The 27,103-nt window shown below is 35.9% G+C and overlaps 1 protein-coding gene across 1 annotated transcript; it reads left to right on the top strand.

Annotated features, from left to right (window-relative positions):
- The first annotated feature begins 9,539 nt into the window (after nt 1-9,539).
- On the top strand, nt 9,540-11,053 carry sst1.1 (somatostatin 1, tandem duplicate 1). Its single transcript, XM_051129292.1, has 2 exons — nt 9,540-9,791; nt 10,566-11,053. The coding sequence occupies exons 1-2, from the start codon at nt 9,654-9,656 to the stop codon at nt 10,770-10,772; spliced, it is 345 nt and encodes a 114-aa protein (XP_050985249.1). The 5' UTR covers nt 9,540-9,653; the 3' UTR covers nt 10,773-11,053.
- The last annotated feature ends 16,050 nt before the right edge of the window (nt 11,054-27,103 follow it).

Genomic DNA, 27,103 nt, shown 5'->3' on the forward strand with positions numbered 1-27,103 from the left:
AGAGATGATGGGACAGAGATGATAAGAATGGATGATAAGGAATCTAACAAGAACGATTTTATCATTTTATCAACCAAGAGCAAGCACAAACAGAATACACCAACGCAGTGGAGCGAACTGGCCTTAATTTCATTCCAGTGAAGATCAAACGCTTATATGTGACCCTGGGCCACAAAACCAGTCTTAAGTCGCTGGGGTATATTTATAGCAATAGCCAAAAATACTTTGTATGGGACAAAATTATAGATTTTTCTTTTATGCCAAAAATCATTAGGAAATTAAGTATAGATCATGTTCCATGAAGATATTTTGTAATCAAAACCTAATTTTTGATTAGTAATATGCTTCGCAAATAACTTAATTTGAAAAACTTTAAAGGCGATTTTCTCAATATTTTGATTTTTTTGCACCCTCAGATTCCACATACTGAAATAGCTGCATCTCGGCCAAATATTGTTCTATCCTAACAAACCATACATCGATGGAAAGCTTATTTATTCAGCTTTCAGATGATGTATAAAGCTCAATTTCGAAAAATTGACACTTATGACTGGTTTTGTGGTCCAGGGTCACATATGTTTGGTCTTCTGTTTTGGGGCTGTCACGATTCCTCGATTTAATTCGAGCACTCTATTATATAAAAAAAAAATTAATTCCATTTACCCTTGTCGAGTAACCGGCAAAATACCAGAAGTGGCGGACGACAATCCACGAAACACAGTATTAGACCGGTTTCCAAGGCTGCATTATATATTAAACCCATTTAAAATAATAATAAACCATAATACTATTGTGAATTTACCAATACATTATACTCTTTAAATACTAACGTTACGTCTTAAACTCCATCTTTGCATATTGCTGTGGGTTTGGGTTTATTATAACGTTCATCTGGGAACACAATGTGCGCCATTTCATCAGATTTTCAAGGTAAATCATTTATAAACCTAATCAAACACAGAAGATGTTCACTTCCAGAACAAACATTTACAGATAATTTACTCACCCCCTTGTCGTCCAAGATGTTCATGTGTGTCTTTCTTCAGTCGTAAAGAAATTATGTTTTTTGAGGAAAACGTTTCACGAATTTTCACCATATAGTGGACTTCAATGGGTCATGTTTGAACTTGCAAAATGCAGTTAAAATGCAGCTTCAAATGGCTCTAAATGTTCCCAGCCAAGAAAGAAGGGTCTTATCTAGCGAAACGATCAGTTATTTTCTAAATAAATTGACAATTTAGATACTTTTTTTTTTTTTACCCTCAAACGTTCGTCTTGTCTATTTTCAGCGATGCGCATGCGTAGTCTGTGTAATCCGGGTCAGTACAGTTAGGATATGTCGAAAAACTCCCATCTCGTTTTCTTCTCTAACTTCGAAATCGTCCTACTATAGTTAAACCATGGAAACCACTAATAACCATGGTCTTGCTACACTAACCATAGTTTAACCATAGCATTTGTAGTAAAACCATGATCAATTTTGAAGAAAGAAAGACTTGAACATCTTGGATGACAAGGGGGTGAGTAAATTATCTGTAATTTTATTTATTTATTTATTTTTTTCTTTTTTCATTTTTGTTCTGGAAGTGAATTTCTCCTTTGATATGTTAACTGTTCATCACGATTTCAAAATAAAAGCTCACACGCCTACTCTGAGTTTACACGTTTTGATTTCCACAAATTCAAGAAATTACAGTGGCTGCAGCATATCTGTTGTAATGAAAAAGCCAAATATTAAGATTAAGTGGACATTTGAATTAAATGTTGTTTAGTCAATATAAAACAAGGATTAGATTGCGCTGAAAAGTGTAAAAACAATCGTCAGGCCTTTGGCGCCCTCTGCATGCCTTTGATATTATGCATAATATACGTTAGTTCTATTGTTTACAATACATTATGTATTTTTACAGTTTTGCTCATATGAGCCATATGATTACTTGCTTTAGATACTTTATTTGAAACAATGAATATTGCATCATTGCTATTATATATATATATATATATATATAATGTGTGTGTGTGTGTGTTTTAAGTCATTTTAAAGACTATTATTTGCTTAGGTCTATTTTATTACCTCAAAAAAAAAAAAAACATTATTCAATCACTCAATTATTTATCAGAATAATAATCGTTAGTGACAGCCCTATTCTGTATAAATGACTTTTATTGCAGCTTTTGGATGTGATTCTATCATAAACATACTTGAATAGACCTCTTGGGTGATTAAAGGATGAAAACATTGCACAGATATTGAGGAAGGGACCTGAGTCTCAAAGACCAATATATATGCAATGCAAAGCAACATCCTAGCATCACAACAGTTTTGCACAGCAAATTATCATTCACAGTTTGTTAAAAAAACATATAAAAATATGTTGGTCTAATTATAGGGGTGAATGAATTGCATTTCTATGTGTTTGTGATGAATCTCCACGTGTTTACTGTGAGAATGACAGGTTCTCTGTTCACTTATGCTTCTGTGAGTTTGTGTGTGTGTGTGTGTGTGTGTGTGTTTTGTGTGGCTGCAAGTCATTTCACACTTTCATACACAAATTTCCACGCTTTATGTGTGTGTGTGAGTGTGTGTGTGAAAGTGAGGAAAGAGAAAATGCCAGCGGAGGAGGATGAGCCTGCGAGGTGGACGAAGGGCAGGGTGAGTAATTCCTCCAAGTCTCTGACGAGCCCGAAACCTGACAGATGAATTTACGAGCATGCAATTTAAATCAAAGCGTTTATTCGTCTGAGCTGCATCTCCCTCTCTTTATATATATATATATATATATATATATATATATATATATATAAAAAAAAACAATTATTTGTAATATTTTCTATATAATTTTAATTGTCATTATATATATATATATATAATTAACTAAAATAATACATTTTTTAAAAAGATCAAAAGTATGTATATGTATAATGTTTATGTTTTTGCAATTTATATATATTAATATGAAGATAAAAAATACAATAAATCATCAGTGAGATCATTTATTTGATGTGCTATCGCTCTCTTTGTCTTTCTCTCTCTGTCTTTTATTTAAGTTTCTTGTTATTATAACAAATAACTAAAACTGAATAAACTAAAACTATGAATGATGCACTGGAGTAAATATATTTATGGAAGGAAGGGAGAAGGTGAAGAAGCAGTTAAGGGAGGTGACAGGATGGAAGTGAAGGAAACAAAGGTTATGGGAGGGAGGCAAAACGAGAGGAAAGGAGATGTGATTAAACTTCAAATTAATGGAGCATACAATCCGCCATCCCCCAAACCCCCACACATCTACCTTGACACATCCCATTTTCTCCTCCTCTCACACACACACACACACACACACACACACACACAGATCATCCTAAGCCAGATGGCCATCAAAGACTTCATCATCACCTCCAACATGTGTGAATGTGTGTGTGGCGCAGTGGGTATGTGCTATCTATGTATGTATAGGTGACATGACATTGTTTTAAAATATGATTTAAACTAACACCGTGTTTTTGCGCACCGGCCAATCTGCCTCTTCCAGATGATGGACAGATGTGTCCAGATTGCTATGGCCACCTGGAGTCCCACTGAGCACCTGACTCCATTTTGTATTAGTTTGTGTGTGTTTGACAGAGGTTAATGACCTTTCCAGTAAAACAGATGAGCCTTTGTTGCACCCCATCAATCAAACATCTCTATGTTTCAAAAATTCCCATAGTTTCCTGGAAAGTCTCTCTTCCAATTAAATCTACAAGCAGTTTAATTGAATGCCATTATGCTTGTGTTGCTATGCAGTTGCTACTGGTGTTCTGAATTTAAGTTTTTAACATATTGCTTTTCTATAGTTCCATTGTAATTAGTCACGTGGCATTTACTTTTATTTGTTTATTTTTGAAGCACCCATTAGCGAAGATGTTTGGCCAGATGTGCTAGCCAAGAAACTGCAAATGAGATGATTGGGAATGTGAGCATATTAAAACGCATAGGTTGATCACTAGCTCAAGTAAAAAAAAAGACATCCCACTAAGTCTCTACTGTATATTGGTAGGTAAATACAGTTGAGGTCAAAAGTTTACATACACTTTGCAGAATCTGTAAACTGTAAATTTGTAAATCATACAAAAAGCATGTTGTTTTTATTTAGTACTGACCTGAATAAGATATTTCACAAGGAAAACATTTACACATAGTCCACAAGAGAAAATAATAGTTGAATTTATAAAAATGACCCCGATTCAAAAGTTTACATACACTTGATTCTTAATACTGTGCTGTTAGGTTCAAATGCTCACTGATGCTTCAGAAGGAAGCATGATGGGGGTGAGAACTTTTTGAATTACCCTGATCTTTTTGAACTTTGATTTTTTTTTTTTTTTTTTTTTTTTTTTTTTTTTTTTGTCTTCTGGGGACTTATTTTGTCTTCTGTAGCTTCTGAAGGTCAATACTATATGAAAAAATATGATATTTAGGCAAAATAAAGAAAATGTACACATCTTCACTCAGTTCAAAAGTTTACACCCCTGACTTTTAATGCATAGTTTTTCCTTCTGGAGCATCAGTGAGTGTTTGAACCTTAATAATAGTTAATAGTTAAATACAAGTCCTTCAGTTGTCCTAAGTGTGAAAAGATGGCATTCACTGTTGGAAAGGGTTCAAATACACAAAGAATGCTGAAAAACCAAAGTATTTGTGGGACCTGAAGGATTTTTTTCTGAAGAACAGCGGGCAGATTAAAACAAGGGACTTGTGAACAACTATCAAAAAAAAAACAGCTGTGGATCATTCAGGTAACAACACAGTATTAAAAATAAAGGTGTGTAAACTTTTGAACAAGGTCATTTTTAGAAATTCAACTATTATTTTCTCTTGCGGACTGTATGTAAATGTCTTTTATGTGAAATATCTTTTTCAGGTCAGTATTAAATAAAAAATAACATGCATTTTGTATGATCCCTCTTATTTTGGTAAAATAATTAACATTTTGCAGATTCTGCAAGGTGCATGTAAACAGCAACATGTTTGATTATAACTGTTTTGGACTGGTTTTGCTTGTAAACAGTGATTAATCTGTGCATATTTCTCTCCTGATTCAGACGAGACAACTTTTACACTGGAGAAAGCAATATTATTATATGGAGGACTCATATTTTAGCCGGAAACAACAGTTTGAAGTTAAGACATCTTGATGGATTTGTTTCTTACAAACATGCAGCTTTTCACTTTATAAGACATTAACTGATAGACTGTAGTGTTGTGGATTACTTGTGGATTATTGTGATATTTTTATCAGCTATTTGGACTCTCATTCTGACGGCACCCATTCGCTGCAGAGGATCCATTGGTGATGCTAAATTTCTTCAAATCTGCTCTGTTTGAAACAAACTCATCTACATCTTGAATGGGCTGAGTGTGAATCAATTTTCAGCAATTTTTTAGGTGAAGTATTCCTTGAAAGGCCAAAGTGCAGACTGCAACACCAGATGAAGTCATAAGGTTTATCACATACAGAAAGCAATGCTTTTAATTTGTGTTCTCATTTACGACTCAGGACAAATTACACTCCAGTGTTTAATAATTGATGTTAGGGGTTAAAAACAAACCAACTGTTGCCTAAGTATGAGCAATCACCCTTAGCCAGCATCTTTAATTAAAATTCCCAAACCTGAAGGCTGACTCACAATCAAACAGAAAAGTGACTGGAAAACCAGTTGACTGTTGTTTGAAGCCCAGTTCTGATTAGTGATTAGTTTTATTAAACTAAAAATTAAAAATTCTTTGGTTTTGTGTGGTTAATCAGAAAGGCCTTTTCTTGCTGCAGTGTAGCCACTCAATTTTAACTTCAATCAGCACATTCATTATAATGAGAAAAGGCCAACATCCGTTTTACGGAGAAAAGAGAAAATGAGATTGTAAACTGCCTTCAATAAACCGAAGCTTTAATTAAAACACTGCAGGTTTTTAACCCAATGCAGTGCTTGCTATCTGCAAGTGTTGAAGTACTTATTTGAACACTTTAAATGCATATTTTACTGAGTTAGTAGCAAGACCTAACCAAAATACATTTTTGGCAGAAACCTCTGCCAAACTCTATAGCGCTAATAGAAATCATTGCCATCAGCCATGTGTCTAAATATGTTTGTAGTCTCAACCCCCAAAGGCTACTGCGTGCGCTCCAAGCACACATGACTGCAATTAGTATTGAAAAATACAGGCTGTGAAAAATACTGTCGGTAAGGGTTAGTCTGAAATTCATTTGCACTTAACGGCGTGCGCAGCGTGCTGGTGTGCGAAAAATAGTAACTACGTAAATAATGCTGCTTCGGAAGCGGCTCAAGTCACCGGGTTCGCAGCCCAGGAGCGGGTGCGAACGCCACACCATCCCCACGGGTTCAATGGAATTAGCGCGAGCTCTCCTCTAACACATCACGCATCAGAAGACGCGCACGGCGTGGATCATGACTGGCCATTACCATCACTTAATCGGCGCTTGTCTCTTGATTAGAAGAACGGAGGCGACCGAGAACCCCCATGGAGGAAAGAGGCAAACAGATCCACTATCCGCCCGGCCCGGAGAAAGCAGTAGGACACGAGGCTCTTCTCGGAAAACTTGACGTCAATGAGCACACGCATGAGGCAGTGTAAACCAAACCATCATCAATTAATGTCTTTGTCCTGGGCGAAAAGGTTACCAGAGAACCCACTTAAAACCAGCACTGGAATCTGCCCTAGGAATATAGCTTCTTTGCTATTTTAAATCATTTTCTCTACTTATTATTTTTTATTTCCTGTGCATCTTTTATGGCTGTATAAACACGTTTTGAAGAAGCATTATAGCAAGCGTGTTTCCAGCCTAGTTAATGGTTTAATGGTGTAGCACAGTTGTGTGATATTGCTTTTAAAGTTCAATGAACTAAATATTGTGTAACTTCAGAGAAAGTACAGTTAAATCAAAATTTATTCAGATGCCTTCATTATCACTGTTCATTTGTTATAGTTTAGAAAATGAAAATAACTTATCACAAGAACTCAGAGTTCAGCTGTGTCAGAACTAATTCAACCTGATAATGTCAGATAATTTGATAGAAAGGTATGTAAAGGATTACAATTAACCAAAAACTCAGATGCCTGTTAGTATGAAATTACACAGCTATCAATACTTTGTTGAACAATTACCAAGTAATGTTTAATTTTGTTCAGTCTGTGGTGTAAAAAGGTCACATTAGCAACTGAAGAAAAAACACTTGGTCTAGCAAAACATGGTCAGGTCAAAGTGTCTGAATAATTTTTGGTCCCAGATTTTTTTTAGCAATTTTACTGGTAGTCCGCTGTAGATTTTTTGAGTGTATATGTCACAGTTTACTTTATTATGCTATCCTCACTTGCATAAATGTGACCCTGGACCATAAAACCAGTCTTAAGTAGCTAGGTATATGTGACCATGGATCACAAAACCAGTCTTAAGTCGCTGGGGTATATTTGTAGCAATAGCCAAAAATACATTGTATGGGTCAAAATGATTGATTTTTATTTTATGCCAAAAATCTTTAGGAAATTAATTAAAGATCATGTTCCATGAAGATATTTTGTAAATTTCCTACTGTAAATCTATCAAAACTTTTTGATTAGTAATATGCATTGTTAAGAATTTCATTTGGACAGTTTTAAAGGTGATTTTCTCAATATTTAGATTTTTTTGCATTCTCAGATTCCAGATATTCAAATAATTGCATCTCGGCCAAATATTTTCCTATCATAACAAACCATACATCAATGGAAAGCTTATGAATTTTGAAAAATTGACCCTTATGACTGGTTTTGTGGTCCAGGGTCACATATATTTGAAGCAATAGCCAAAAAATTAAATTGTATGGGTCAAAATTATCGATATTTCTTTTATGTCAAAAGTCATTAGGATATTAGGTAAAGATCATGTTTCATGAAGATATTTTGTGAAAAACAGATAAAAAACGTATTTTTTAATTAGTAATAATATGCATTGCTAAGAACTTAATTTGGACAACTCTAAAGGTGATTTTCTCACTATTTTTATATATATATATATATATTTCAGATTCCAGATTTTTAAATAGTTGTAGCACGGCCAAATATTGTCATATTCTAACAAACCATACATCAACAGCTTTCAGATATTGTTTAAATCTCAAGTTCAAAAAATTGACCCTTATGACTGGTTTTGTGGTCCAGGGTCACAACTGAACTATAGTGTGCACTCACTAGTAAAAAATATAAAAAATTATATCTGGTGTCTGAAAAAAAATTGTTTTGACTGCATGTACAGTTAAGTTCCAAACAATCCCCCAACAGAACCGTTCCTGAACAGTTCAGTGTTTTTGAATGAATCAGTTGCATAAATGATTCTATGAGACACTAAATGAATCAACATATGCGAACGAATCAGTTGAACAATGATTCAAAGACTCACTCATTAAGATTCACTTAAGTCACTTGCCGCCACCTTCTGGCGAAATGATGTAACGTGCAGAGTCACTGAAAATCCCCACAGACTTGCTGTTAGATTGGAGGACTGAAACTAACTGTGCTATTTATATTCTGATGGCCTTTTTTTCATAAACCAAAGAATATATTAGGCTGGAATCTCTCTCCTGTGCACACTCTGAGCCAAAAACACAAACACATTTGTTGGTTTAATTATGTTAGGCTAGTTAGGATCTTATCCACCCTATTCTTCAACGCGGAAGTAAGCCTATAGCCAAGACTTGCGGTTCATTAGTCGCTAGGGAAATAAGGAGAAGAATAACAACAATAATTTTGTGCTATAAATGAGTGTGTTCATAGTTCAAATAATACATTAAAATAATATGGTAAGACGCACCGATTTGCAATATCAAGCAGCAAAACGCGTTTTGTACAGCTAAAAATAGCTGGACGCCAATGAGACTGGAAGCCAGACCCATACAATTTACAAATGGCCGTGCCTGCTTTTAAAGTGGATAGATTTAGTGTTTTAAGATGATGCTAGCTGTCGGTGCCAATAGCCTCATGGCTACTGTGCCGACATATAGCGCCATTGCGCCGCGGGCGTCCCAAGTTTGAATCCCAGCTTGTGGGCTTTTCCCGATCCCACCCCTTTCTCTTTCTCCTACTTCGCTTCCTATCCAACTACACTGGCCTATCTAAAATAAAGGCATAAAAATACCAAAAATAAATATATTTTTTTAAAGATGATATTAGCTAAACCCTTTTCTGTGTTAATGATATCTTTCCTTTTCAAACTTTTCAAAAACTTTTAGTAGGTATTTTTACAGTTTTGTAAGTGATTTTACATTTGACTATAATTGCGGCTACACTCTTTCAGTATAGGCAAACGCACACAGAGACAAAATACAGTATGTGCCTGCAGGGTTGGAGTGACGATTGCAGGTTAAATCGATCATTAATCCCTTTCACCTCCTGTAGGATTCACGCCCCTAATCGGTGTCATCTTTGTCACTCAGCATCACTCGAGCGCACACGGAGGAAACCCCCCTCGCCTCCTGACGTCAGGCGGATCGTTTAAAAGGCAACTTTGGAGGAATGAGCCGCAACAGAAGGAGCAAAGAGATAGAAGAGGCAACTTACAACAAGCGCAGCGCTACCCGCATCTCTCTCCATTTGATTTCCCACCAAATCAACACTTTCAAAGATGCTCTCCACACGTATCCAGTGCGCACTGGCGCTTCTGTCTCTTGCGCTCGCCGTCAGCAGCGTCTCAGCAGCACCGACAGACGCCAAACTCCGCCAACTTCTGCAAAGATCTCTCCTTAACCCGGCTGGAAAACAGGTAAACGAATGCATACATAAATTACTAGTTTTGGCAATTTTATTTATGTTATAAATGAGTTATAAAACGATAGCAAACAAACTAAAACCACTGTCCATGGTGCTGAAATGGACGAAAGCCTCTACATCTTGAGACTTAAGTTGTACAACTCATAGAGAATATATAGAAAAGTCGTTTGAACTTGCATAATGTTGATTATGATTAATATAACCTCACGCAAACATAAACTGATGATCCTGCAAACATTAGGATTTAGAAGTGGCAAAAAAATGCAAGAAAAAGAGAAAATATATCTAAGATATATACATAAAAAAGCGTTAAACATTCAAGACATTTTAGCTTACATATAAAGTCAGATAACAAATCGCCGTTGTCAGTTAAAAGATTTCTAAAAAGCAAAATTTAAAAAGTTGCAAACTTCTGCTTTATTAACCACAACGCTTAAGAATTAGATGTAAAACTAAATAACTGCCTTCATTCTTAGCCAGTTATTCGCTTTGTGCAAACGTCCATTTCGATTTTTCTTCACTTGAAAAATAGTACGCAGTCACCGGGGCGGTACTCTTTCAAAAGGTACTAATATGTACCTTTAGGCTATTATTTTTACCATTTAGAGATAAATAAGACCTACCTACAAAGATGTAGGTTTTGTACCCTGGGATAGCACCCGAGTGACAGATTTATACCGAGTATTTGTACCGAGTGTTCATATTATCGGACGCGTCTTTGGCAACAAGTATGCACACATACTAAAGTTTTTTTCCTCTCTCTCAGGAACTCGCCAGATACACACTTGCAGATTTGCTTTCAGACCTGGTGCAAGCAGAAAACGAGGCGCTGGAGCCCGAGGATCTGTCCCGCGCTGTGGAGAAAGATGACGTGCGTCTGGAGCTGGAGCGTGCCGCCGGTCCCATGCTGGCACCCCGGGAGCGCAAAGCCGGATGCAAGAACTTCTTCTGGAAAACTTTCACGTCGTGTTAATTTCTCACCGCGAATCGTTTACTTTTGACTTTTCATTTTTCTTTTTCTTTTTTCCGTCCTTCACGTATTCTTCATTCTATCTAAACTGTATATAAGAAAATAAAAGCGATTATATTTGTCGTTTAACAACGATGATAGCTCTCATTGACTATGTTTTTCGAGGCTATTGATGTGTCATCGGAAAGAATGTTTTGCGGATGTGTGCGAATCTGCTTTTAATTGTACTTTAGCAGATATCACTATTTTTAATTGTTTGTTTGAATAAAATCTATGTTTCAGAGCCAATGCATAATGCAACTTTGTCCCACCAACTTAAACACATACAGACCTTTTCATACAACACTGAAGTCCAAACATAAACCACATCCAAAAATAACACAGGAAGGCTTATTTTCAGAATGAAAATGTTTTTGTATAGATATAATCAATAAATATTTCACCAAACAGTTATGCAGAAAAGTGAGGGCAGGTGTGAGCTTGGCAGCTTATCAATAAGCTATAATTTAATGGTGACATGCACTGTGTAGAGAAATCTTTTAGATCCATTTAAGAGCCAAAGTGAATGTAAAAGAAGCAGAGAGAGACTTGGCTGGTGAATCATGGAGGCTTTTAATAACCTTTCGTTTTCAGCATTAAGCGATTCAGTTAAGAATGCTCTCAAACAATTATGGGTTTGTGTGTGTGTCTTCCTGCCAGCCGACAGGTCATTTGCTCTCTCTCTCTCTCTGTGTGTGTGTGTGTGTATTTGTTATCTCCCTGTGCACCCTGGTCTGAGGTTGAATACAGATTGTGAGATTGACAGGGAGAAAAGCCATCAGAAGTGGGGACCGCCATTCTGCATTACGAATGTGTCATGTTCAGGGTTTTTTCATTTGACACATATATGGCCTCTGCTCTTACTGCCCTCATTCTGGATATGTGCAGTTACATTTAAAACACATTATTATCTCTGACATTTACAGAAAATAGGACATATGAAGACAGAAGGTGCGGTTCACTCTATGGTTGTTTTACGGTTTCTTTTTCTCCCGGTCCTTCATCCCTGACTGCACATATAGCTTTTTACATGTATCTACAAATAACACCATGAAACTATAAACTTATATTTATCAGTTTTATGTGTGTTTTGCAGTTGTGTATTTGTTTTACTATTATATTAGGTTCCATGATGGTACTTGGGAAAAATCATATATGCCACTAGTTGGTATAATGCTATTTTGCAGCTCAATGATCATTTTTGCAATGCTGAATTTAGTTATGAAGCCTATTAAAGACAGTGTGTGTGTATAAATTATGTTTATAAATAATATAGGCCCTATATAATAGTTGAAATAAAAGTGCAAAGTTAAGAAATTAAAGCTAATACATTTTTATTTTCTATGATTATCTTTTATCTTAAATATGTTTTCTGACAAGTACACACACATATATATAAAATAATAATAATAATAATAAAAAAATACATATATATACACACACAAACACACGCACAGACACATATATATTATATTTTTATATTTTAATTAAAATTATATTTAGAAATATATATATATATATATATATATATATATATGTACATATACACACAGACACACAGTACATATATTTTATATTTAGATAAAAAAATTATAAACAAAAACAAACTATATATACTATATATATATATATACACACACAGTACACACACACACACACGCTTGTTTTTGTGAATTGTGGGGACTACTTTCCATAGACTTCTATAGTTTTTATACTGACAAAACGATATTGTCTATCCCCTAACCCAACCCTAACCCTAAACCTACCCTTTACAGAAAACATGTCTGCATCGTTACACTTTCAGATAAACATCATTTACTATTTTTAATAATTTTTTTACATTGTGGGGACCGCAGGCCATATTTTTTATATTATATTTTAATAAAAAATATATTAACAAATATTTATAAATATACACACACACACATATATATATATATATATATACATACATACATATATATATATGTGTCGAGAGCATTCACTCAGCATTCACGCACTTATCTCATTTTGACCTTTGACTTTTAGAGGGTATATATATATATATATAAAATAATATTAATGCTTACATTTACTGTACCCGTGAAAATGTGTGCATATGTATGTGTGTGGCGTCAGCCATCCTATTCTTTCATGGGGGTCCATATCCACCCACCTACATGTAATCTCTCTATTTCAACAGACGTCAGTACCTATACCACTCATACAAATACACACACAGACAAAAAAATCCTTTTAAACGGTTCACATTTTCATGTCACGCGTCACACCAATCTTGACATCTGCCTCAGAGCTTTTAAAGTGATTAGCAAGCCTTCAACGCACTTCAATACGACACTCTGCAGCATCTCCATTTATTACAGCTAATTAAAGACTTTAAAAGAAATCTTAAGAGATTGTCGCATTTAATTCAATCTACAAGTGCCAATGTTGCATCCTAAAGTGGCTAATTCATTTTGGGGGGGGTGCTGTGTGAAAAGGTAGGCACATTTCCGGGGGCAATGGGTGGCATCGGGTTGTTCTTTCTGCGTGTTTGATATTTCCTGTGGTGGCATTAATAGCAAAAGAGTTTAAAAAGCCCTGCCTCATCCCTCTTCTTAATGACACCACACTTTGACTTTCCGGAAGGAGCGAGGAGGGTATATGTTGGTGTGAGTGAGTGTGTGTTATTCCTCTACCATTTACATTTTAGAAACAAGGTAAAAAGTGGAAATGGAAATGAAAGATAGCATGAACCATAAAGAAGTGATGATGATTTCCACAGAGAGAAACACACAACCGTTTTGTTATCACATTGTTTAGCACATCATATAATTGCATAGGCGTAGAATCCAAATTTCTTCACACTGTTGGAGCTTCATATAATTACACAAGAGCAAAGTCAGTATTTGTTTAATGACGTAATATGGCCCCAGGTCCATTAGCCCCGAGCGGTTGAAGCAGTTCTTCTAGAGCTTTAGATTAACTGGTGTGTAAACAATGTGTTTTCATTATGCAGTTGTTTTGCTGTAATTGTCCGTATTTTGATTTCAAATCACACTGTGTAATGTTTGTAATATGTGTGTGTTTTGATTTCATACTTGAGCGATGATGACGATGATTATTTTGAGTAAACAAAGACATTAGTATGTTCATTCATCCAATTTACTGTTTTCCCTGACTCCCTCTCTCACTAAACCAGTTCATTGTTTTGCTTACTTAACTTTGATTAAGTTGCCATAAAAATAAGATCTCCAAAGCTCTCCATAATTTCCAACTAGATAGGAACATTTCCTGAAGAAAATGTGAATGGTGCTTGCCGTGGCAAAAATCGGTACTATGTGGTCGCAGAGGTGTTTTTACTCCATCAATTGAGCGTTTGAAGTAACTTCCTTCTATGAACTGATTCTTATTTTATAGTATTCTATAAAGTTATAAAGGCTATGTTGATTCACATCGCAATATAAATATATAGGCCTATTACTCATATGAAAATACCTTGACGGCTTGAAGAACATGGATAATGATTCTCATCATGTTTCATCATACAAAACATTTCTTTCCACATTTTATTCAGCAACAGCGATAGCTAGATGATGAGATTTTCTTACTGTTGGGAGACGAGATGGTCTGTATTACTTACTATTGGAAAAAGCTCAATGGTCAACTTGAATCACTTGTGCCTTGATAACCAATCACATTACAGCTTTGACGTCATTGAATTTCAGTTCAGAGTTGTGCCACACTCAATCGCCATTTACGGATACCATAAGAATGAATGGGATGTGCTGTAAACTGAATCCCACCTGTTTCAAAATGTCAGTGACTTCTGTTATAAAACAGTGGAAGGCAAGCCTGCAACCTTTAGCCAAAAAAGTGTAACGGCTAAAGCTAATGCTGCGGCGCAGGGAAGGAGACCAGATGCGTTTTTTGTAATGGATGTCAGTGGAGGAGAGGATTCACTATGCTGAATAGACAGCTTTTTTGAGGAAATAGCTTGTCGTTCATTGAATCAACAGCTTATCGGCTAATCTTCAACATTTTTACACTAAACAATAGTTTTGGTTTGAACTATTTTTAGAGTTTGCGTAGCACATGCGTTGATTGACAGATATTAACAATACTTTAATATCTATGTAATTTAACAGATATGTGCTGCTAAATTACAGTTGTATACTGTAGATGGCAAAATGGCATTTTGCTGTTAATTTCAAAAACAGTAGCACACTGTATTTTTACAATAAGATGCTGGCAACCACAGCTGCCAGTAGATTACCGTTTTTTATACAGGGAAATTTTTTACGGTGTAGGTCAATAGGTTCAAAATTCAAAATAACAATTCAGGAAATTGATTCAATACATGTCGTGCAATATCTCTCCTCAATACATTCAGTTTGGTAAATTTAATTTAAAAAAAAGTTTGATTCAATGCAAAAGAAATTTGATTCAGAACTCAGTTCAGAAAAAGAAAAAATGATTCAGTTTGTTGAATTTGACTCCTTAGATTCAGTTCAAGTAACTCGGTTCAGAAGAGTTCAATTCGATCACAGTCAGTTAATTAGTTTCATTTCGATTGATTCTGAATCGATAGATTCGTCAGGAAATGATTCGATTTCACAGTTCTAGAAAACTCTGTGCGGTACTAAAAATCGTCTCTACGAAAATGTTACTTTAAGCAGTCTCTCAAAGAAAAAGAAAAACTTGGTTTTGTTTGTACAAAACTAGCAGATGATCAGAATTTTCCTACCCTGTTCCTGGGTTAGTTTGACTGTTTTACCTTAGTCAGCATTCGTCTCGCGTGGGTTGTCTCGCCATCTTGCCTCATCGTCTAATTGAAAGTAATGGTTTTCTTTCAAAATCCGAAGAAAAAACACGTATGTATATGTATATATTTTATCCTCTTTGACTCCTTTTATTTTCTTGCTCCAAATTACACTGTTGCTCATCTCTTTAATCTCTCTGAGAAAACTAAAAGGGCTCTTCCCATTAGCACCTAACCAGGTGGGGCGGGACTTTTTGTTGATCACTGTCAATCAATTTACTGACATACAATATTTTTAGGTTTTAGAATTTTTCTCACATTATATACTTAATTCTGATTTCATTTCTTTAACAAACTGTTTCATTATTAATAATTAATTGTCTAAATTATACAGGGTTACATTTACACCGAAACAAATGTTGATTAGAGAAGTCATGGCGACTGAGTGTCGCATAACTCTGAACTGAAATTCAGTCAAGGCTGTAATTTGATTGGTTATCAAGGCACATGTGATCTAAGTTGACCGGTATGCTTTCTCCAATAGTATGTAACACAGACCCTCTCATCTCCCAGTAGTAAGAAAATATCTGTACTCCTCTGAGTCTCACTTGTGGACTTTCTTCACGATGGCGACCTCCGGAGTCGAGCATAAATGAAACAAATCACACATGAGAGTTTAACGGTCCATAATGACGCTGGCACTGCATTATTAAGTGTCTTATTATTGTATGTTTACTATTCATTTCAAATATCACCAAAACCGTTATATTGTGACACTCCTAATTAACACAATTACCATATTTCATTATTTAAATATCATGATTATCATATATCAGTATATCACAACTGCCTATTTCCAATAAAGGTTTATATTTGCATTTGGTGGCAAAAAACTCACAACTATGCACAATGATGTCCAGGCCACACTGGAAATTAGAAGAAAAAACAAAACAAAACAAGAATTGCTGTTGTAAATTACTCTACAAACATACACCTTTGTTTACATCTGTGTGTTGCTCAGCAACCGCTTTGTTGCAACCACAACTGTTTCTGAGGAGCTACATTGTTTGGCGGAAGAATAATGTTTTTATTAATATCATTACACTTTATTTGTTCTGTTTTATTTTGTGAAAGTTTACTACTTATATGTGACCCTGGCCCACAAAACCAGTCATAAGGGTCAATTTTTTTGAAATTGAGATTTATACATCATTAGAAAGCTGAATATATAAGCTTTCCATTGAAAGTTTGTTAGGATAGAACAATATTTTGTTAGGATAGAACAATATTTGGCCGAGAGACAACTATTCAAAATCTGGAATCAGAGGGTGCAAAAAAAATCAAAATATTGAGAAAATCGCCTTTAAAGTTGTCCAAATGTTCTTAGCAATGGATATTACTAATCAAAAATAAAGTTTTGATATATTTTCAGTAGAATTTTTACAAAATATCTTCATAGAACATAATTTTTACTTAATTTCCTACTGATTTTTGGCATAAAAGAAAAATCAATAATTTTGACCCATACAATGTATTTTTGGCTATTGCTACAAATATACCCCAGCGACTTAAGACTGGTTTTGTGGTCCAGGGTCACATATGGAATAACCATTTTATAAAAACAGTAAGCCCCAAGAAGCCATGGTTTACAGTGAATTTATAAATTCACTGTAAACGAATGGCTTCTTGGGGCTTTTTGCTTTAATTATATATGGTAAAAATTAAAATTAGTGTAGAAATAATTTTTACTAAGAAATTGCTAGTAAATCTCAGAATTAATTACAAATAAATAAAATAAATTTTGAAGTATAAAGACTGTAAAAGTATTTTCTTTCAATAATCTTTGTTTTATTTACAACTTCAAAAAAATAAATACATAAAAATACAGTGTAAAAGGTCACTACCCTGCTATTAAAGTGATAGTTCGTCCAAAAACGAATTGTCATCAACCCATTTTTTTTTTCTCACATAATGCTGCTTGTACCCTCATTGACTTTCAAAATAACTTCTTTTGTTTTTCATAAGAAGGAATAAATACAGATATTTAATTTTTCTGGGTGAACTATTCCTTCAAGTGTTTTAAAGCATACTCTGAATATCTTTGTACATGTCAAACTTTGTCAAAACCCTTATTCGATGCCCTAAAGCACTCACCAGCATCTTATAAACAACTTTTTTCACACATGCATGCTAACACATACATTATTATTCTGAATCTATTTAACACTGTTTCATGATGGGAGGTGTGTTTCCTGAAACATGGGGAGGTTAATCCAGTTCCACCTCAAACTCAAAAGCATTCTCCAGATCTGCTCTTGTTCATGCATCCCGGAGCAGTTACATGGCTCTTTTGGGAATTCAGAACTGATTCAAATTTGAGTTGAATCCCTCTCTTGAGAGCCAAAACTGCCAGTATCTGAGTAATTGGATGCAGGTGTGAAGATATAACGCAGTTCTGTGAGTCTTTTTGGGGGAGCAACCAGCGTAAGAGAGACCCCAAGAGGAAAGTGGTCCAAACTTAGAATTTAAAAAAGTCAGAAACAAACTCAGAAAAGGCCTTTGGCTGTGTGAGTTCTCTTGCACAAACACATAAGTGTCATAAAGTGTTAAACTGGCTTTCTCCATGCTTTAATAATGCGAACAGATCAGCATTGTCTCTACACGCAAATACACAAAGTGCATTCATGAGAATCTAAATCTATGATGGGTTAGTAATGATGTCTACAGAGAGCTGAAAACTCAATCAGAGCCTCAGCATGTGCGTGTGTGTGCATATTTGCATGTGTAGTCTTTGCAAATGCGACCAGGTCTGTCTGCCTGCGTTTTTCTCCATCATTAGCAGCTCTCAGGGGGGCAGTGGCCCGCGGGGTGTGTGTGCTGATGACATAGCACCCTTTGTGCTTACCCCTAATGGCATACTTTCCTCATAACTCATTAAATCTCTCTTCCTCACTGTGAAGGGAGTTTGAATGTATTTCTGTAATCTAGCCTTTGAAATCTCTATAATCTTTCATTAATTTTCAACTATAATCTACACAAATGAGTATGTACTTCTAAATGATCTCTGTGACACTTCACTCACTAATCTTTAATGAAACCATAGACTGGGGTAGTGCCGTATTTATTTTTTGACAGGAATGAAAATGAGGTTGTGAGGAATGGACGCACAGTGTGTTCTTGTTTATCAACATATTAATGTGCAGCTGAGGTAACGTATCTCTGAAAAAACTCCACACTTCATAGACAAAAACGCAAGAAACAGTTTAGAAAGTTGTGAAAATTGTGTGATCTAGGACCTTTAAACAGTGCGTGCCATTGTAAATATTCTACTGTCAATGTTAGTCTATCCCTCACGCATCCTCGTTTCATTCATTCGCATTAAATTCAGTGACATCTAACCAGACTTTAAAGTCTGCAGAAAAAAGTCTAAACAGGAAATATGACAAAAGTCATTTGTTCGTGAAGCACGCAGTATATTTTTGAAAAAGAATCGGCTCGCGAGAGACATTTGTTTGGAAAACAGGAAACGCTGGTTTAGCTGTGTGTTTTGATTCACCAGAATCAGCTTATAAGAGTCATTTGTTCGGGAATCGGACTGCACATTAGTTTTTTGATTCATTAAAGAGCCAGCTCACAAGTGTCATTCATTTGGAAAATCAGGCTAAACTGGCTGTACTGTGTGTTATGATTCGCTAAAAGAATCACTTCATATGGGTTTTTTTGAACCAGTCAAATCTGGTTGCACTGATATGATTCATCTAATGAATAAACTCGTAAATAACAATGATTCGTATTGTAATCGGGCTACACTTGTTGTGCTGATCTTTGGAAAATCAAGCTAAATTGGTTGCGTTGTGTATTATGATTCACAAAAAGAATCAACTTGTAAGAGTTGTTTGGTCAGGAATCAAATTAAATCAGGCTAATCTGTTTGCACTCTTACATATGATTTACCCAACGAAAGGACTAAACTTGACGCTCTGTATGTTTTTCATTCACTAAAAAGAACCAGCTAATAAAAGACATTTGTTCAGAAAACAGGAAATGATGGTTTAGCTGTGGGTTTTAATTCACCAGAATTGGCTTATAAGAGTCATTTGTTTGGGAATCGGACTGTAATATTAGTCGCACTGTGTATTTTTGATTCAATAAAAAGAGCCAGCTCACAAGAGCCATTTTTTTGGAAAATCTAGCTAAACTGGTTGCGTTGTGTGTTATGGTTCACAAAAAGAATCAGCTCCTAAGAGTTGTTTGGTTGGGAATCAAATTGAATCAGACTAATCTAGTTGCACAGTTATATATGATTTAGTTATATATGAGTAAGAATAATTCATTTGGTAATCGGGCTACACTTGTTGCGCTGTATATTTTTTATTCACTAAAAAGAACCAGCTAATAAAAGAAATTAGTTCGGAAAACTGGAAATGCTGGTTCAGCTGTTGGTTTTAATTCACAGGAATTGGCTTATAAGAGTCATTTGTTTGGGAATCGGACTGTAATATTAGTCGCACTATGTATTTTTGATTCCCTAAAAAAGAGCCAGCTCACAAGAGTCATTCATTTGGAAAATCAAGCTAAACTGGATGCATTGAGTGTTATGATTCACAAAAAGAATCAGCTCGTAAGAGTTGTTTGGTTGGGAATCAAACTGAATCAGACTAATCTGGTTGCACACTTATATATGATTTACCCAATGAAAGGATTCGTAAGTAAGAACGATTCATTTGGTAATCGGGGTACACTTGTCGCGCTGTATGTTTTTCATTCAGTAAAAAGAACCAGCTAATAAAAAACATTTGTTCAGAAAACAGGAAATGCAGGTTGAGCTGTGTTTTGACTAAGAATTTGCTTCACTAAAAAGACCAGCTCAAAGAGTCATTAATTTGGAAAATCAGGCTAAACTGGTTGCGTTGTGTGTTATGATTCACTAAAAGAATCGTTCATAAGAGTTATTTGGTCGAGAATCAGATTGAATCAGGCTAATCTGGTTGCGCTGTGATATATGATTCACCTAACGAATCGACTCATAAATAAGAATGAATTATTTGGTAATTGGTTTACACTTGTTGCGCTGTATGTCTTTGATTCACTAAAACAAACTGGCTCAGAGTCATTCATTTGAATATTGGGCTACACTGGTCATGAAGTGTGACTTTTGATTTCCTGAAAAGAATCGGCTCATAAAAGTCATTTGTTAATGAAATGGGTTGCATCGTAGCCTATACTTATTTCCGAGTCTTGCTGAAATTATGCTTCTTGAATTATTTCAGGGTAGGCTATACAACATTTTCATTATATGCAAAACATCATTCAGACTCCAATTCACAGCTCAGGTAAAGTGTGATTTGTTTGGCTGGGGCACCTCCTTGCTACTTAAACATTGGTTTAAATAGGCTTCTGTGATGCAGATTAGAATCATAACTCAATAATAGTCTGAACTCATTGTGATTGATGCTATAAAAATGACATATAAATCTGCTTTTCTTTCATTTGCTTTCTACAGTATCACTGGGCTGTCCATCTATGGTATTTCCCCAGCATATCAAGACTCGGTTCAAGTCTTGTCAAATGAAACATGTCCATTAGCTGTATTTACATATCATTTGCATAACCATTATCACATTTGACTTGAAAAGCATTGTGGGTAATAGACAGCAGCAGCGCCACGCTGGAGATCCTCATTTCCGCACAGTATGTGTTTAACTGATAAAGAGAGAAGAGGAATAGCTTTGGTGTGTGCTTAACCGATAAAAATTGAGTTGAATTTTGCAGGGTTTCACTGAAATAATGACTTCTCGATTTGCAGTAATAATGTTCTCTCGGAATCAATTACTGACGTAGCCAGTGAAACCCCTTTCTGACACAATATACATTAACACACTCACAATTTAACATGCAAAAACTTGAATACACAATTAATGTGATCTCAAAATGTTTTCCACCTATAAAAACCTATTGTGTATCGAATACCTGAACTGAATATAACATGAAATGCACATTGTTCAGCACACACACTTACTTGATCTCCATATACAAAGTCAATCACAGACCAACAAGAGGCTTATCCTGGATCTGTCTGAAGATGATTGTCTCTGATCGCTACAGTGATGAGTGAGTCGGGGTTGCTGGTGAAACGCATTATGGGAGCAGATAGAGATCAGGCGGGACGTGCCTCATGACTTTATCTAAAGGAGCACAAAGATGAGATCATCAGATATTCTTTCTCCTCACACTTATCATCATTATCTTCCTCTGTGCCTTTTTTCCTGGGGCCTCGGACAGTGATGTGCGGCGCTGCTGTGCTTGACCTTGACAGGATTATGGGATCCAGCAAAGAGGCTGAAGAGGGTAATAGAGGTGAACATCTCCACCGGGGCACACTGGGACATTTATAAGCCAACCACACACAAATGACAAAGAGAGAAACCAGAATCTGTTGACTTTCAACTTTTGGTTGATGAACGGTGTTCATCTCAGTTGGAAACAGCACGTTATTCCCAATAAGCCTATTTTGAAAATATATTTAACTAAAAAAAAATATAGGGAGTGAGATGAAAAAAGGATTAACCCTTGTGTTATGTTGCAGATCTTTTTGACCTGAATTGATTTTTGGGTTTTTGGAAATACTGGTAAAATGAGAAAAGTCACAAAATCTCAATATTTTACTGACTCGGATCTTTGAATCTTTTTTCATTTTGTTAACTTCGTTCACTTCAGCAGAATATAATTAAAATGTTACATGTTAATAGCCAAATCCTACAACACATCTCATGTGATGAGACTGTTAATGCAATAAAACAATAATGCAACCAAGGCCAAGTTATGAGAAGCAGAAACGATTAATTCATTATTTCAGGTTATGCAGTCTGTTAGTTTCCCTCACCTGCCGAGCCGACTTGTATCGTTCGTTCTTTTGTCACGTCACATCACCATAAATTGAAGCTATGCAGTCTTTACCGGAAGCAGTATTAATTAGTTCACCTCTCGAGTCTTCGGGTTCGAGTTGTTCGTTTTTAAAAGCTGTTTTTATGCACGTTTTAGCCCGAGTTTTTGTTGCATTTTTGACCAGCAGGTGTCACTAGCGTGTTGTGTTTTAAACGCCTCGAAACAGTGAATCACTTTGTGAATCAATTGGTTCAATTGATTCGAAGCTTCGAAAGGGTTCGTTTCTCCAATCGCAACGAATACAAATATATTGTCAACTGTATGCTATTATGTAGGTATCTTTGCTTCATCATTTTTTTCTCATCATACGGATAAAGTTTAAAGCCTCTTTATTACCATATTACAGAAAATGTATAAATTGTGAGAAATAAAAAGCCACAATTTGACACGAGAAACACATCACTGTAAATGTCTTTGTAAGGAAGGTTGGGAATTATTAACTAATTTCTCTATCCACTACTGCTGTCACGTCACGTGGCAAAAGAATGAACGACCCGGACCCGAAGACTCGAGAGGTGAACTAATCATTTCTGTTTCTTATGAAGAACCAGTGGGATGGTGCGCATGCGCGGTCAACAAGCAATGAACGAATCCCTTCCTGAGACAACTCGTTCGTCCCGAGTCATATTAAAGATTAGTTCAAATTGAACGAATCGTTCATCAAGTAAAGTCAAAAAACCTTGGGAGAATCCAGGCTCAGTCGGGGGGTCAGTTCTCCTCTGGCCAGACGAACCAGCAGTTTTAAACGACACTTAAACGACTTAAACGACACATCACTAATCCATGAAACGCATTATTACCCTAGTGAAAAAACAACATATGCTGGTAGGTATGTTTTGATGCTGGGATGCTGGTTAGGTAGGTTTTGATGCTGGTTTAAGCTGGTCCTTTGCTGGTTTATGCTGGTCCTTTGCTGGTTCATGCTGGTCCTTGACTAGCAACATGACCAGCAAAGGACCAGCTTAAACCAGTTAAGGACCAGCATAAACCAGCAAAGGACCAGCTTAAACCAGCATCAAAACCTACCTAACCAGCATTCCAGCATCAAAACATACCTACCAGCATATGCTGTTTTTTTTTTACCAGGGTAGACCGTTTTCCATTGCTGCATGATATATTAAACTTATTTAAAATCATAATAAAGCATAATTCTGTGGTGAATTCACAAATGCTATTTTTAATTATTTACATGCGTGTAAGTTACTTATGTGGTCACAGTGCAACTGTGGTTACAATAAATGTTGCTCAAAATCCATCTCTGCACATTTTTGTGAATTTGGGTTTATTATAATGTTCACATGTGAACGCAATGTGCACCATTTCATCAGATTCATAAACCTACGCAAAACAGGAGAATACATCAATAACTTTATCATGCTACTATTCATGGCGATTTCAAAATGAACCTTTAAACACTTGCTCTGAGTTTACACATTTTGATGTTCACATATTCAAGAAAAATGGCTGTAGCTTTCCAGATTTAAAGAAATTGACAACTATGAAAGATTAAGTGGACATTGATTAGTCAATATTAAACAAGGATTAGATCGCACATTAAAGTGTAAAAAAAATCAGGCTGTTGGCGGTCTCTGCAGGCGTTTGCTATAATGCGTAGTGTACATTAGCTCTATGGTTTATAATACAATATCTACTTTAACAGGTTTGTTAAATGAAATCATATGATTACTTGCTTTTAATATTTTATTTAATCTAATTACTCAATTAATCATCAATAAAGGATGGACAGAAAGAGAGCAACATTTGCGTAAACAAGTGTTGTGTTGATGTCACGTTTCCCTGAAGGGTAAAAAAGAGGCAGACGAGGATAGGTGTGGAAGATAAATGATGGAAGAGGAAAAAGGTGGGAGGGAATGGAGGGTGAGGGATGAGGTTCCTCTGTTCAGTCTCCATTGTTGTGCTGTCTGTGTGAAGGAGGCCATTACCCTCACAAAGGAGACAAAGTCCTTTAATTCAGGCATTCAAGCAGACAATGCAGCCACTGCTGCAGGAGCCTACTGATAGAGCGCCTCTTTAACCCTGAAGCCTCCCACACACACACATACACAAACTTGAATCAAAACATATAATAACAAACATAACAATTGTATACGCACACATTACAAACAAATCAAATCACCCTCTCATATCATCATGCCTTATACATGATCAGTATTTGATTCCAGAACGTGTGTATTTGTGTGAGTAGGCTACCGTATGCTAATCATCCGTTTTATCTTCTCTGAAGCTGCGGTAATGAATGTCTAAAAACATATTGAAAATAGCCACGGATAAAACCATCATCTTTCACAACAAAGAGGTACTTGTGGCTGTTGATGAGAAAACACTTTACCTGTACTTTTACGGTCACTGATGCACGGATTGTGCTGAAAGATCATCTGACTGATAGTGTTTGACAGACCTAAATATGTGACTAATGTGTGATTCATTTCATAAAGTCAGCCATGACTCAAAATGAGAAGAATATTGAGCAGAACTGTTTACCGTGTGTGTGTTTGCCTGCTGAGGAGTCATTTATCATATTTATTGATTAATGTATTAAGCTTCTGAGGGAAACAGGGTTAGTTTAATGTGTGGTAAGATAGATTAAAGATCTCCAGACCTGCACACACACAGCTCATCAAATGCAATTAAACTTTAGCACTGTAATAAGACCAACCAGCTTTCAATGGAGTTTGGAAATAAAGTTTTCTGAAAGTGCCCCTGGTGGGACATGAAAGAGATGAATACAAAGACATATTATACACAAAATGAAAGAGAGGTGTGCATGTTTACAAAGTTGGAAATGTAAACTAAATTATTCAGTAAGTAGAAAACTCACTAAATGCTCATTAAGAGTGTTTATTTTCAATATCGGAGGCTATTATAATAAATATGCAATCTCAGTGCCTAATGTGCATACAGGCCTACCTCAACGAACAGCAGTAGTAAATAAGTAAAAGAAGGTTTGCACTTACATCACTATTTGGTCTGTTACCCATATGCACAGCCATATTGGCGATATTTGGATGTAAATAACAGCATGGATTGCACAGGTAATGTACTACTGAATGCATGGTTCTGTTAATTTATGCTGTCTAGACCACGGGAAAAACATGTGGAAGCTGCTAAATCATATAGAGAAGAAGGAAAGGGCACAATATTTTGACAAATTAATGTTATTAGGTGATAAAGATATACACAAGCATTATTAATTAAGATATTAGCTTAATATTTCACCTACCTGACTAGAAAGAACAAGTATGAATGTTGTCAAGATTCTTGCCCTGGAAATCCTGGTTCAGTTTGACCAATCACAAACGCCTTTTGTTCCTCAGACATTTCGTGGCACTCTTCTCCTTTATTTGTTATAACTTTTGTCAGTCTATAGCACTCCGAATGTTTTCCCAGTCCGACCGATTAGTACAGCCCAAAACATGACAATAACTGACCATTTTCAGCAGCAATAATCAGCAAAATATGCAAGTTTCGTTCAGTTCAGTGGCATTGTTTACATTCAGTGCCGCCAATATGGCCGTTGTGAAAACACTCTAGTAATGAAACAGTACATGAAAAATACCCAGATTACCTGCTGCATTTTGTGCATAAAGTATGAGAATCCGGGCACAACTTCAACCTGCTGCCAATTTCACTATACCAAAATATCCCTATATCATGAAATGTAACTAAGAGAGTGTCTTAAGATCGTGTTAGCCAATCAGAGGACTTTATGCTGAATGTCTGCGTATGACGTGATCCAGTCACGTACACCAATTAAAAATCATGAGGCAAGCAGGAGCAGAAAGAAGTTTGTCATCTTGCAAAAAGCGATCATAAGCTTGTAGAAGTGGTCAACACTTCCCTCTAGAGGTCAAAAGGCTAACAGCACTCCATTCAAATCTATTGACACTGTCACCCATCCACTGCAATTACACCCAATGCAATCGTACAGTGGCAGCTGCTATTTAGAAGACATTCTTTATCCAGAGTGATTCTGTCCTCATAACCTGGGGTTAAGTACCTTGCTTAAGGGCACAATGGTAGTATTGCCGGATTTTGATCTTAGTTACTCAGTTACCATGACCTGTGACTGGACCTTCACCCATTAATGATTTGGCAACACACAACTCAGTCATCTGCTTTTACAAAGTTCATATTTACAAAGATCATTTTGCTTTTTGTACCCTTTGCTCTTTTGTTTTTGGTGTCTCTCACACTCTCATTGGCTTTCTGACACAGCTCATTACCCACCTGTCGATCATAACAGTGTTGTTCTAACAGTCCAATTACCTCTCTTTCTCGCTATATCTCATACTGAGAGAGAAAACAGCAGGATATGGATCTTTCTGGAATTAAAGAACTTCTGGTTTAAACACATTAATCAGTTCCCGTCACCCACAGCGATAACCCATTAGAAATCTGGATTAGACACACACATACGCAGAGGTGACCTCAAACAAGGACAGGTGTTAGCTAGTGGCCATCAGACACGTTACACAAAATGAAAAAAATTAAAAACAACGTAATCAATTTGATTTGTGAGCTAACAGATCATTGACAGCTTATATGAGGTATACAAGTATATATATGTTTTTGGTGATGCTATTCCTGT

This window comes from Labeo rohita, chromosome 15, assembly GCF_022985175.1.
Source record: "Labeo rohita strain BAU-BD-2019 chromosome 15, IGBB_LRoh.1.0, whole genome shotgun sequence".
Lineage (NCBI taxonomy): Eukaryota > Metazoa > Chordata > Actinopteri > Cypriniformes > Cyprinidae > Labeo > Labeo rohita.